General features: G+C 38.1%; 1 protein-coding gene across 7 annotated transcripts in view; it reads right to left on the bottom strand.

Annotated features, from left to right (window-relative positions):
• FILIP1 (filamin A interacting protein 1) overlaps window positions 1-9,548 on the bottom strand; it is a 126,992-nt gene extending 117,444 nt beyond the window's left edge. For 3 of the 7 annotated variants that reach the window (XM_071806859.1, XM_071806862.1, XM_071806861.1), the window contains exon 1: window positions 9,383-9,545. In XM_071806859.1, coding sequence (XP_071662960.1) covers window positions 9,383-9,421 — 39 coding nt within the window. In that variant the 5' untranslated portion in view covers window positions 9,422-9,545. Of the gene's footprint in view, window positions 1-9,382 lie in introns of all 7 variants that reach the window. The other 4 variants (XM_071806858.1, XM_071806860.1, XM_071806852.1 and 1 more) reach the window with 3 other exon arrangements.
• Window positions 9,549-14,580: the final 5,032 nt, after the last annotated feature.

The following is a 14,580-nucleotide window of genomic DNA, read 5'->3' as shown; positions in this document are numbered from 1 at the left end:
GAGGATGCAGGAAGGCAGCTAGGGTAGCCAAGGCCTCCTTAGAATTACAGCTGGCGAGAGGGGTCAAGGACAGCAAGAAGAACTTTTTCAAATACATAGCAGATAAAACTAATACCAGAGGCAATGTAGGCCCACTGATGAATGAGGTGGGTGCCCTGGTGGCAGAAGACACAGAGAAGGCAGAATTGCTGAATGCCGCCTTTGTCTCTGTCTACTCCGCTGGAGGATGTCCTGGGGAACCCTGTACCCCTGAGACCCCGGATGAAGCCAGGTTAATGGAGGAGTTTGCTTTAGTCGATGAGGACTGGGTTAGGGAACAATTAAGTAGTCTGGACGTCCATAAATCCATGGGTCCAGATGGGATGCATCCGCGGGTGCTGAGGGAGCTGGCTGAAGTCATTGCTAGACCGCTATCCATCATTTTTGCCAAGTCTTGGGAAACGGGAGAGGTGCCCGAGGATTGGAGGAAAGCAAATGTCACTCCACTCTTCAAAAAGGGCAAGAAGGAGGACCCGGGTAATTATAGACCGGTCAGCCTCACCTCTGTCCCTGGGAAAGTAATGGAACAGCTTATCCTTGGTGTCATCTCAAGGCACATCAGGGATAAGAGGGTCATTAGGGGCAGTCAGCATGGCTTTACCAAGGGTAAGTCATGCTTGACCAACCTCATAGCCTTTTATGAGAATGTAACAAGGTGGATGGATGATGGCAGAGCGGTGGATGTGGTCTACCTTGACTTCAGTAAAGCCTTTGACACAGTCCCTCACAGCATCCTCACAGCTAAATTGACGAGGTGTGGTCTAGACAATAGAGTAGTGAGGTGGGTTGCAAACTGGCTTAAAGAGAGAAGCCAGAGAGTGGTGGTCAATGGTGCAGAGTCCAGTTGGAGGCCAGTATCTAGTGGAGTGCCTCAGGGGTCAGTACTGGGGCCAATATTATTCAATATATTCATTAATGATTTAGACGAGGGAATTGAGTGTACTATCGGCAAGTTTGCTGATGACACTAAGCTGGGAGGAGTGGCTGACACGCCAGAAGGCTGTGCTGCCATCCAGCGGGACCTGGACAGGCTGGAGAGTTGGGCGGGGGATAACCTGATGGAATTTAACAAGGGAAAGTGTAGAGCCCTGCATCTGGGCAGGAACAATCCCAAGTTCCAGTATAGGTTGGGGCATGACCTATTAGAGAGCAGTGTAGGGGAAAGGGACCTGGGGGTCCTGGTGGACAACAGGATGACCATGAGCCAGCACTGTGCCCTTGTGGCCAGGAAGGCTAATGGCATCCTTGGGTGTATTACAAGGCGGGTGGTCAGTAGATCGAGAGAGGTCCTCCTTCCCCTCTACTCCGCCCTGGTGAGACCCCATCTGGAATATTGTGTCCAGTTCTGGGCCCCTCAGTTCAAGAAGGACAGGGAACTGCTGGAGAGGGTCCAGCGTAGGGCAACAAAGATGATTAAGGGAGTGGAGCATCTCCCTTATGAAGAAAGGCTGAGGGAGCTGGGGCTCTTTAGTTTGGAGAAGAGGAGGCTGAGGGGTGACCTTATTAATGTTTATAAATATATAAAGGGTGAGTGCCATGAGGATGGAGTCAGGCTCTTCTCAGTGGCAAACAATGATAGGACAAGGGGCAATGGGATCAAGCTGGAACACAAGAGGTTCCACTTAAATTTGAGAAAGAACTTCTTCTCAGTGAGGGTGACAGAGCACTGGAACAGGCTGCCCAGGGAGGTTGTGGAGTCTCCTTCCCTGGAGACATTCAAAGCCCGCCTGGACACCTTCCTGTGCGACCTCACCTAGGCGTTCCTGCTCCAGCAGGGGGATTGGACTAGATGATCTTTTGAGGTCCCTTCCAATCCCAAACATACTGTGATACTGTGATACTGTGATGTCACTCAGGCCTCAGAGAAAGACTTTAACTCACGATGTTGAAACCCATCTGAGGGCAAAACTCATTTCTAAAAGCCTGAAATATTGTACAAACATTGTGTCTTCAAAACATTTTATTTTTGAAAGGAAGTAACAGAGAGGAATGGGCAGTCCACCACCATGTACAGTAAAGGCAATGAGCAGGCAGTGTGTATGCTTTCCATCTGTTTCTGCACATATTAGCATTTTACAACTTGTCACTCATAAGGATCAGCATCATCACTGTGTTCAAAGTGCAAAGAAAATTTTCTTTGCAATCCTTCAGGAAGTACAAAACAAATAGAGAAAACTACAGAAAATATCTGTTTTGCATTTGCTAAACAGCATGTTTGGAGTAGGTCTTAGGAACAACAGAATGCACCAGGTAGCAACATAGAGAGAGTCACTGGAGCTGTAAGTGGGACCTGCAGAGTACAGCAGCAGATCACAGGCCTTTCACACCCTGTGAAGACCTAGAACTGACGCAGAACTGACGGGACAAAGCAAACCTGGACAAACACTGTATTTAAGAGTAGCTGGTAATCTGTATGACACTCCTGGGCAATGATCTCAAATCATCAGGATGGCAGAGGTGGAAATGAGTTGGGTGTAGAATGAGAGCTACCTATAAGAAGTTTTATTAGGATGGTAGGAAATTATACAGCTCCTCACCAGCTGCCTGCTACGTATTTTTCCTCTTGTATATAAGGAATTTACTGACAGTTGTGTATAGTAGACTCATAGAAAGGCAAAGGATGGCCAGGGTTTGAAGTTACTTGACTGCACAAAGCAAGAGAGCCTCCACTGTTCTGACAAGGACACAGGCAGGATCAGTCACCCTCAGGAGGGACCTGCTTTCCAGTGAAGAGCAGTATCTCTTTACTTTCAGATTTTTCTCCATCAAAACCAGGAAAACCTTTACAGAGGCACTGTGGGAATTGGCCCTTCTACTAATGTCTTCAAGTCATGGACAGAAGCAGGAGGGTTTTTAGTGACTGTTCAGGCACTCTTTTTTTTTTTCCTGTTACCACCAATTCCCTGCTTTTTAATTTAATCCTAGGTAGTGCATACCCTTTTATTCTATCCCAGATTTTTTTTCCTGGATACATTACAAGAATGAATGGAAAGATAGGTTACTCCAAAAATACTAAGATGCATACTTTTGAGAGATGCCACAAACGACGAAATCTAGTCCAAACATACATGGATCATATAAACTTTAAATCTATTTATAGAACTGAATACAAATACCTCTCTATTCTTTTACATAAATATTTCTGACTTCCCAGATCTCGCTCAGGTTTCTTCAGTGAATAAGTAAGTAAAAGAGAAGGCAGCACAATAAGTTTTCCATGTTTTCAATAATTCTTCAATATTATTACATTTACAAAATAGAATTTTATAAATACTATGAAAATACCTACTTTTTTTACAACAGAGTAAGCATACCTAAAGCAAACTATTCACAAAGAACAACTTCAAAACCAAAGACATTGAGGTTTTCTTCTATACTGTTTGAACAAAATAAAAACAGATGAGTTAAAGCATATAAAAGGAAAAGCACCAAAATGTTATTCTGAAAGATCACTAATGAGTGTACCCTCCAAAATTCCTCTTTTTTGACTTCCTCCACAATCACGAAATTAATTCTTCTGGAATGTAAATAGATTTGTCTTCAGTTCAGCTACCAACAAAATTAAGTCAGCCTTCACCTGACCTTTGCAAAAAATGGAATCACAGTGGTGTACATTCCCCTGGATTGCCCACAGCTTCTAAGCCTTCTCATTCTTCCTGTGGTACACCTCACAGTAAAACAGCAATGTGCTATTTGTTAAAAACCCAGCATGGAAGTTCCCCAATTGACTTGACTAGCTACACGTTTGACAAACTGTATATTGCGGCTTTTAACTATATTATAGAATGAGAATATTGCTCAAACTCTATCCCACAGCTCTGAAACTAATTCAGGGTGCTGATAGTGATTACACAGAAATGCACCATTTAATTACTGGTCAGAAGAAGAAATCCCGCAATTGCTCTACATGCAAGTAGTACAGCTGTGAGAAATCTGAAGCCTGAAGAGAAGATACTTCAGATTAGATATTCCAGTTTAGAAAACTTCAGAGGAGTTTTTGTAACTTTGTGCTTCAGCCAATTTACATTAAATGGAAGAAAAACACAACCATTATGACCTTGAAATAACTGTGCTTTATACAGTAAGTAGCAAGATGTCAATAAATTGGAGCTAAAAACTTGTCCAAATTTATTCATTTTGTAACAAACACCTATTAATTTTAAAGAATTTTGCATCTCACACCTGAGGAATTTGTAGAGGAAGGACAAGCAAGCAGGAGCAAGAGGTTCTTTCCTCCACAGTCGGATTTGAGCAGCAAGGTAGAGCCCCCATCACTATATTATGATACCATACCATACCATACCATGCCATACCACAGATCATATACATTATGATCAGCATGGGATTCAGCTCTACCAATACAGAAATCTATAGTGTTCGTGAACGCTTTTGAGCTAGTTGCTCTGTCCTCCTGTGCCGTTGAGAGAAACAAGCATTTCGAAAAAGTAGCTCCTCTCCTACTAATATAGTTGGTGAAATCACTCCCTAGGAGTGTTTATTCCTCTTCACTGATCATAAGATGCTGAGATTAAATCAGATGTTCCTGACATCTGAAACTAGATTACATGATTCTTACCCTTACCATCTTAACTGTTGCTTTCAAATCCCAAGTATCTATTTGTACCACTGAAAAAAGCCTGCATTTCTTTCACAAACCTGAAGTTTTCATTTAAGCATCTATTTTAAACAGCTAATTTTCTGTTCTCCATTTTCATTAAATTAAGTAGCCTTATGCTTTCCATTTTTTTTTCAGCTCTTCTCTCTAGCCAGAGTATCATACCGCAGTTCATGAAGACTACTGAGACCTACTGACTAGGGATCAATAGAGTTATGTGGCTTGGGAATAAACGCAATTATATGCTAATGATGTTTTGCTTTAAGTTTCACACAAGCTTTTCTACTTGAACTCGAGCTTAATGTAAACTAGCTCTGTGGTTATGCTTACATCAGCTGAAGTCAGCATAAAAAAGGAACGGCATAGCAGAAAATACCAAAACCTCTTGAAAGCATCCTGATTATCTCAGGAAAGCTTAATGAGTTTGATCCAAGCCTTATTTACATCAGATCTTTCAAAAGAACACTTCATCATACTCAGTGTGTGCTAAAACAAAGAAAGAAAAAAAAAAAGCTAGAAAACAATTAAGGTGCCTTGGACAGTCATACATTGGTAGCAGATAGACTTAACGTGCTATAATAGTAAGCCACATTTGTATGTATATGTCCCAGTATGGGATAAAGTAGATGTTACATTACTATACTAGAATGAATGTGACTGGTGACAAGAACAGATTATGTTTATTATACCTGTATTTGAATAAAACTTTACCAGGTTAATCCTAAAAAATAATAAAACTTAAAATAACATCTATTTTTATATCTTCTGCTCATATATCCTAATGACAAATAGTAAAAAGATGTAGGATGGAAAGCTTCTTCCTGTAGTGACCCACTGAAGAGTTTGTCTACTCTGGCATTCACTAAAAATGCTGCCTCTGGGACTTGAAAGACACTTGTGCTACAAATCGGGGATTCCCACCACTAATTGCTCTGGAGACTGATGTTATCTCTCCACTCCTTGCTGGTACCATTATCAACAGCCCATATGAGCTACTTATCACCAAACTGTAGTTACTATTACAATTCCTTTGTTCAGAGAAACCAATGTCATGCAGCAGAAACTGTGGGAAAGGTTAAAAAGAACAGTTCCCTTTCTTGTTTTGTAGATACTACCAGGGAACAACATCTCCTTTCTGTTGCCAGACATGTCAAATACCTTACAGAGCATGGTACTCATTTGACAGGAGTTTCAGGTTCTCCCACTGCTGCTGCACCTCCATCTCAAAGATCAGTAGTTGCCCATCATGGCCACTTTCCTGCCTCAGCCCTGAGCACACACTGTGCAGCTGGTTGGCCTGTTCCAGCTATACCTCTTCCTGGTGTCACAGACTGACAGGGACCTGCAGCAGGCACATCACCCAGCACTGACCCAGGCTCCCAGAAGCCCCACTGGCAGTCATGGTCCCAACTGAAAACTTTATGCTTGAAGTCCTCAACATGCTATGAGAGGACACGACACACACATGTCATGGACCTTTTGGGTAGGATTTTCCCTACTCTAATCAGGACATGTAGCATCCAGGAGCTGATGTATTGGAACAGTACAAAACTGAGACAATGCTTGGATTTTCCTCACCCTAAATAGTGTCAGGTTTTACTAGTCTAGTAAAATGGAAAACGACTACAATTTGCTCAACATCAGTATTGTTTTGTCTACTTAGTACAGGTCAGAAATAAGATTTTTTGGGGGGAATTTAAACTAAAAGAATTTACAAATAAGACTAAACGATAAGTGAAATCTGGGTTTTTTTTTTAATCAAGATTCTTGAGAAATCTAATGATTAAATTTGCCTTCATTTGTAAAGGTGAATCAACAAGAGCTATATGCCTGTAAAGAACTGGTCAGAATTGTGGACATTACTAATAGAACAAGCCTTTGGGCTATGGGCATTGTCTGCAGAACTGAGGCATTTGAAAACTAGTTTCTCATGGATATTTTCTCTCATTATGAAGTCATCGTAGCAACTGGTATACTGAATAGGCTTTGTTAAAAAAAAGTCCCAAGGGCCACAGTATTCTTAGTACAGATATACTGAGGCCTTAGATTTTGAATCTGAGACTGGATTTCAAGCTCACTAAAGTTCACAAATAATTGTTTCCAGGAGGTAGCCCCATTCTAAACATGGGGAACATTTGCAAAATTCCTAACTGGAAATGAGTGTTGAACATCATCAGGGTTTGAAGTTATTGATCTCCAGGGTTTTAACTGAGATCCATCTGTAGCTCTAAGTCAAGGCTGGATGCAAATGGAGGTACTGGAGAATCACAGAATCATAGAATGATAGAATAGTTTGGGTTGGAAGGGACCTTTCAAGGCCATCTGGTCCACTCAAACCAATAAGCAGGGCCATCTTCAACTAGATCAGGTTGCTCAGAGCCCCATCCAGCCTGGCCTTGAATGTCTCCAGGGATGGGACATTGTGTGAGTGCATTGCACTCACGATGCCTTTGCTATCTGGCCCCATTTTTAATATTACTAAATTTTCTGAAGATCATTTTAAGTGTGTGTACACTGCTAGTCTGAGTTAATAAGCTCTCAATTACTAGTATGTCGTTAAAAAACAATATTCAAATATCATATCTTACATGCCGTAAGTATGAGACATTTTTATTACTACTTGATAACAAAAGAATTTATTGTGGTGCAGTAATACTTAACCATTTCCATATGATCTGTATTGGTTATCAGTATTCTGTACCTTTCCATGGATCCTAAATGACTAGATAATGCCATCTAGTGGTATAGTGCTTCAGTGCTTTTAACAACTGTTAAATTTAAAGTTTGTCACTTACAACGTCCAATTGTTCGACTTCTGACCAAAACCAACTATGACTTCAGTGTTTAAAACAAACTGATCTTCTAAACCTAAAGATTTCAAAGCTTATTACTAGCCACTTAGATTTAAAAGCATTTTATTGTCCATTTATAACAGGCACAATAGCTAACCAGTTATTTAGAGTCTCAGGGCAAATATATAGCATTCATTCTTACAATTGATGCAAATATATTTCAACTATCAGCAAAAGAAAACATAAGATTCATAGTGAAAAAATAATAATAATGTGATTATATGTCTATAATTCTTCACATTTAACATAGATGCTCCACCTGTGGAGGTCAACCTCAGAGTCAGTGCAGAACAGGCCTCATGGTACACGCTCGCCTGTTCTATGCCCTGTAAACCAAGATGGACCACTGAAACTCTTATTCTACCAGATCCTTTATACGACTCCTTCGGAAATAAACCATTTTCTACCAGCCTTTAAATGTCTCAATTTTGCCAGCCTCATCACCCTGACACTGGGTTTCTGGCTTCACCATCCCCGGCTACACCTGTATTAATAAATACTGCTGTGGTCACACGGCTCCTCTTTACCTGCTTGCAGACTGCCTACTGGGAGCAGACCCTAGCCTGTGCTAACCTGAACCTTGCCCAGGGACTATTTAGGAAAACGTTGCTTGGCACAAACCAAAATTGTCACAGGGTCTGCCCTGATAATTTAATGATATGGTCATGTGTCAGTACTCAGGCCCATAGTTTAATTTACCATGAAAGATGTACCTTCCTTCTTTTCATAGATTTCTTTCAGCTACATCCATAAAGCTAAATCTCTATTGGAGAGCTTCCCACTTGGTACGAACACAAACCTCTGATGTTCTGGGAGATGACAGGGCAGCCTTTTCAGAAATAAATTATGTTTTACAGTATTCAGATTGGAATGGAAAGAAATGGTTTATGAATGTTCCAGCAGTTTTACGCCCACCTTCTCAGGCCTACAGCACAGTTAACCACAGTGTCACTGGACAGCAAAGTTTCTGTTTTAGAAGCTTGAATTGAAATTTAGGCACCTGGAGCATTGCATGTCTATTTCCTATTTTCTTTCTAAGGTAAAACTTCTTAGAAGGGGACATTTTGCCATAGTTCATGTATACTAATACAGTCCTGAATACATGAGCTACAACCATCTCTCACTGCCCATTCTTAAGAAGTTGTCAACACTTTTGGCCTTAAATCATGATATAAAAGTAAGTGGATAAAATGAACCATACTTATTCATATTTTTCATAAAAATATTTCAAAAACTCTTTTCCCTTTTCCGCTTCCACCCTGTGGCCTCCAAAGAGATCACAGAGGGAGCACTTCCAATGCTTTGTTATATGTCTCCTGAACAGCCCTTTTCAGTCTAAGCTTTCATTTTAAGATGGTGTGTTTCTAGTGATTTTCACGGCAGGACTAAGTGGCATGTAAAGCACATAGTAGCCTTTTCAATTCATTAGTGTCTTTTTTTTAAACACTATAGTTCCCACTTAGTTGTGTACCCTCTGCCTTCTCATGGAAATGTATAATTTTTTGCCATGAGATCAGTAAAACAGTGATAAAAATACCTTCCTAAAAACTTGAAGTTAAATTATTTTTTTCTAACTGTAGTAAACTTCCTAAATATCTTACTATCGTATACTTCACATATACACATATACTAGAAATGTATATATCAGTATATATAGCAAAAAAAATCCAAGTAAAACAACATAACTTTTAGCAACAGTATAAATGACATCAGGTCTTCTTTCGTACTCTGTTCATTATGGGGTTAATATTTGAATAGATATTAAACAATACAATCAATTTATACACTGAATTAAACTTCAAAATTAATTTTCCAACAACTTTTTGAAGGAGCACTAAATATAACATAAAAGTGAAATAAAAAACCACTTTCTTACCATCGCCTTTTTCACTGTTTTCCAAAAGCTTCTGAGCATTACACTTTGTCACTGAATTCAAAATCAAACAGAAAACATCAGCTACACATCCTGAATGGTGTTTCCAAGTGCATAGGGAGTAAAAAGTCCATTCACATCCAGAAATATTTCTTAGAGGGCACAGCTGAAATTTGCAAGCACAGTGTGCTGAATGTTTGCCATCTGGTCTTTATCACTGGTTACATTCTAGAAAATGTCTTAAAGAATACTTTGATTCTGTTTAAGTGTGGGATGTACTGTCCGTAACAACATTATGCATATTTTTCCCTTACATAATGTCCTGACTACAATGAATAAGGTCAGTACACACCAGTTTTACCAGTAGGAGTAATGGCAGCATGGAATAAATACTTGGCATAAAAACCCCTCTTCTGTTTGTCTCATTAAGTATTACCATGGGACAGTTGAAACCATGAGAAGTATATGTAACAATTATATAACTTTAAATCACATTGTTTTGATGTAGAAAAAGGCAAAGACAAGCTGACATCTTGTTCTTTTAAAAACAGTATAAATTTCAACAAGGCTTTTTAATGCCTTTCTTTTCATCTTAGAACAATCACCACTCTGTACTTCATCCCACATACATATGACCTGCAAATGGAGAAGAGTTATCTAAGACATTTGCTTATTTGTAACAAATCCTGACATCTGAAGATGCATTTATATATATATATATGTACACACACACATAAAGATATATGAACCCATTTAAATAATTTGTGTTTGAATTTGCCATGAAAATTTAATATGTCAAATATTTTAGTCAAATGCCATTTCCTTTGACAGAGCTTTTATCACTAAAACATCTCCTAAAACATCTGAGCTGCAATTTTCTACATGTGGTCTAAGTTTCATGTTTGGGCTATTTTTATTTGGTTTGAGACATTTTATTTCAGAAAAAAACAAACAAACAAACAAAACCTTGCCATCTTCTAATGAAGATTGATTGCAACTCTTCCAAAATTAAGGCTTGTTTTTCTGTGTCTTGTCTTACATAAGAGACCAAATACTTTTAAGGGTGGGTTGCTTTTGCAGTGTAAAGCCACTATTTGATATCAAATTACAACCCTCTCGACCACCTTATTTTGCACATATTTAATACACAAGTGCTTAAAAGTTTGCCTGCTTGTTAGAGATTTGCAGAGAGAAGACTCTGCCTATATAGACTAGTTTCCATGTTGGAGTCTAGAAAACAGACAGTATTTTGATGAAATTTGTCCCTGAAAATCAGTTAGGCTTGCTTTCACATAATCATCTGTGTTTCTTGTATTTTCTCCAAGTAATACTAGTAACATTTCTGTTGTATATGGTCAGAAGTGGAAATCACTTTTCTCTTTCTCCTATTAGTAGCTTCTTAATATATATTGATTTATTATTTATATCCTTATTTTCCTAGAATCATAGGTATTAAAAACGATACATTCTTTAGTACCTAAATTTTTTCTAAAAATACTTGCTCGAATAATGTATTACCGTGCATGTTCAGTCTAAAACTTCTCCACCCAGGAAATACTGTCATGCTACAAAAGAATTAAGCAAGAATTTTAACAGAAATGCCTTTTTTTTTTCTCTTTACAGAATACAGTAAATTAAATTGATTTATTGCTGTTTTTATCTAGTATACAAAGCAAATTTTTGTTATCTATTTTCTAGATCAAAGTTCAGGGGATTCTTCAACAGCTCATTTGAGTCAGACACTAGCTTGTGCTAAGTGTTTAAGGTCTTGAGCAGAGCCTCATCTTGAAAACCCTGTAAACTGAAGTACTATTCCTCTTTCAGTATATACATAAACATAGCAAGGCCAGATCAAATATAAATAATTTTGAAAGCTGTTACTTTGAATTCAGTAAATATCAAAAAAGGAAAATTAGAATTTTAATTTTCAGCAGAAAATGAAAACCTAGAAATGCGTATAATTCACAAAAGAGAGAAAAAGTACATGAGAAATATTCAAGGTAAATCGGTTTATATCCTGCAACTGAGTGGACTATTGCATTATGCTTGCAGCAAATAAACAGAGAGGGATGCAGTTTGAGGTAAGAATACACTGCATAAAGGTTTGGGTTTTATTCAGAAAGGGATTTATTTATGGAACTCAATTTCTACTGTTTTAATTCACCTTCATAAATAAAATTTATTTTTAACAGGTACTACACACTATTACATAATTACTAGAAACTGTGAAAGAGAAGTTTTGGACACAAGCTTTAATGAAGCAAATCTTTGTCATTTGCGTTTATAAGTTATAAAAGTTACAGAAGTGGCAATAGCTAATCATTTGCAGTGGTTAACCAAACATTATGTGAGTAGTGTGACAAGTAGAATGGAAAATCCATTATACTATATTGCTTAATTCTATTTCTTGCATTACAAAAGTTACAAATACAATCCCTCAGAGCAAGCATTCATTCTGTGATTGAAATATTTAAATAAAAACCTCATTATTCAATATTGAAAAAACAAACAAAAAAACCCAAACAAACTGTAGGCAAAAATGTACTTCAAGAATTCTCAGATGATCAGTCTGAACCTATGTCTTCTCTTGTAGATTGCTACTGCCGATTGCTGGGAAAAAAATAGAAACTTCAACAGTACCAATCTGCCCCCTTGTGACAGATGAAAAAAACCTCGTTAGATCAATCAAGTCCTGGAGTCTTTACACTAAAAAATTTAATGGACAGTTCAGTAAATGAAACTGAAGTCAAAGCTGGACTGGTTGTATCAAAGCTTCTTGATGCTGTTATGAAAATACAGTATCACTAAATGTAGTCCACTAAAATTCCACTGTAATGCATTCACTAGATCCCAGTCATAGAAGAGGTCTGTCATCAAACAGTGCGGTGTCTCCTGATGGCTTATACTTATTTGGGTTACTTTTATCCTAATGCTGAGCTTCCTTGTGTCATCAGTGATATGACAGGGCACTTTATGAGGTTTGTAAATTCTTCTGAAGAGTGAAATGTTCATACATACTTCCATAGTTAGTTTAGCCTATTTTTACAATCAAGACTGACGGGACTTTTTGTTGTTCTTGTTTTGTAAACAAAAGTATGCTAATGGCACAATCTGGTCAAGATTAGCTTCATAAACACGAAATATTTTCAGCTGCAATTCATCTGACTAAAAGTATAGTTCTAAAAGTATGATTTGAAAAGGTGATAAAGTAATATTGAAGGGCATTTCCTCTTTTATTTCTGCACATACAAAGTTTAGAAAGCCAAGACTGCCTAACTATTGACATTCACAGGAGCTGTTCTGCAGCTCGCTCATTAAAACACTCCTGCAAAAACTTGAAAACAGTAATTCTTCAGTTTTAATTTTATAAGATAATAAAAAATCAAAATAACATAATCCTTCAATTTACTTTGTAAATGACTTGTGGAAGGACAGCGTTCCATTCTAGTCTGAAGCATGGACAAGTAGTCTATAAATTCTTATGCTTGCTTAAAACTCTGTAATTACATATATTAATCAAATGCATAGGTCAGCACTATGAAACATTGCCATAAAAACATAATTTCATAAGATGAAAAAATTGTGATGAAATTTTCATTTCAGAGATTATAGAATAGAGGAGTCCAAACCAAAACTGATTAAAGGTGCTGTTTCCACAATTAAAATGACATCTGTGTGAGGCAGGATAAGAAAGAATTTGCTCTAAGTTCCCTGTTCCCACGAGATAACACAACAGTTAAGGAAAAATGTCATATAGCTATTTTCACAGTAAGTGATGAAGCTCAGAAAAAGAGAAAATAATACTGTGGATGAGATGATTACAGATACAGACTGCATGAGGTGAAGTTGTTGCTTGAATTTCCTGGAGAGATTTCACATATGATTTTTGTAAAAGCCATCACACTGCAGAATCTCAGTCTTAACCATACCCCAATGGCTGTACATCACATCCTTTGCCCAGTATAGAACTTCCTCTAATCTTAATCTTTCTGATTGCAACTTTAAAAATAGCTCTTGTTAGTTAGTGATTAGTCACACTGGTGTAACACTAATTTTTGGCTCTTCCTATTTAGAAGACTGGACATTCTTTTCTTGAGAGCTGTCTACTCAGTCAGATCACACAGAAGAGAGAAGCAGCTATATGTTCACCAACTCAAATAGATCATTAGATCTTTTCTATTTTACTTATATGCAGTGATGTTCTCTATTACAGTCATAATCCTAACCAGATGACAAGCAGACTGCACAACTGCAAAAAAAAAAAAAAAAGCAGAAGGAACGGTTATAGCCTTTCTGCAGCGTTGGCTACACGATGACTTTAGACAGGCCCCAGATCACCCTGCCTATGTTCTGTGCTGATCAAGAGACGCGTGAGTGCAGTAAGTGTCACACCATGCTGGAGCTAACAAGGCTGCTATGCAGCACAATTAATTAGGCAGGACCAGGCACTGAGTTCACACACCCTCAGTTGGCTCAGAACACTTGCAGTGTGAGGTTGCATCAGCTTTCAGCAGTGGCGTAGAAAAACTGTGTCTACTCACAGCATGACCTGTAGGCATATTCTGAACATAAATCAGGGTCCAAAAGCATTAGAGAACCTGCTTAGAAAAACAAGTGAGAAAAGAATAAAAATTTAAATTAATCTTGAGACTCTTGAACAGGGCATAGAAATACAACTTCATGCAGTACTTTCCTCTTTAAGACTAGGGTTGGGTGTGGAACTCAGCCAGCTTGTATTTTCTGGTAAGTCTCTCAAGATACAATTCATCTGATCAAATAGGGACTCATACACTACAGAAATCTACATCTGAGTTAGATGTCTAGATACCCTCTACAGTTAATGGAAAGAAACAGGAGATTTAAGATAGCGATTTAAGATAGCAATTCCTCTCATTCTCGAGTAGATATCTAAAAATATCTCAAATGACTCACACCTTCAAAGTGCCTATTTTTCTCCATTAAACATAAAAGAATGCCAGACGTCTAGCTCAGATGTAGACTACAGTTCTGCAGTTATCTAAAGACAAGAAAGATGAATTCCACTGTCTGCGCCTATGTTCCCTTAAGTGAGGATAAGTGTATTTTTTAGTTCATTAGGAGAATTTTAAGGCATTAGAAGTTGTGAATAGTTCAAAAAACAACTTCTCATGGACCAGGTAACTAAAACATTCTTTCATTTTTATAACAGTATTTCTAAAAGA

Source organism: Patagioenas fasciata, chromosome 3, assembly GCF_037038585.1.
Source record: "Patagioenas fasciata isolate bPatFas1 chromosome 3, bPatFas1.hap1, whole genome shotgun sequence".
Classification (NCBI taxonomy): domain Eukaryota; kingdom Metazoa; phylum Chordata; class Aves; order Columbiformes; family Columbidae; genus Patagioenas; species Patagioenas fasciata.
The sequence above is the reverse complement of the archived record's forward strand: the minus strand, read 5'-3'. Positions and strand labels throughout refer to the sequence as shown.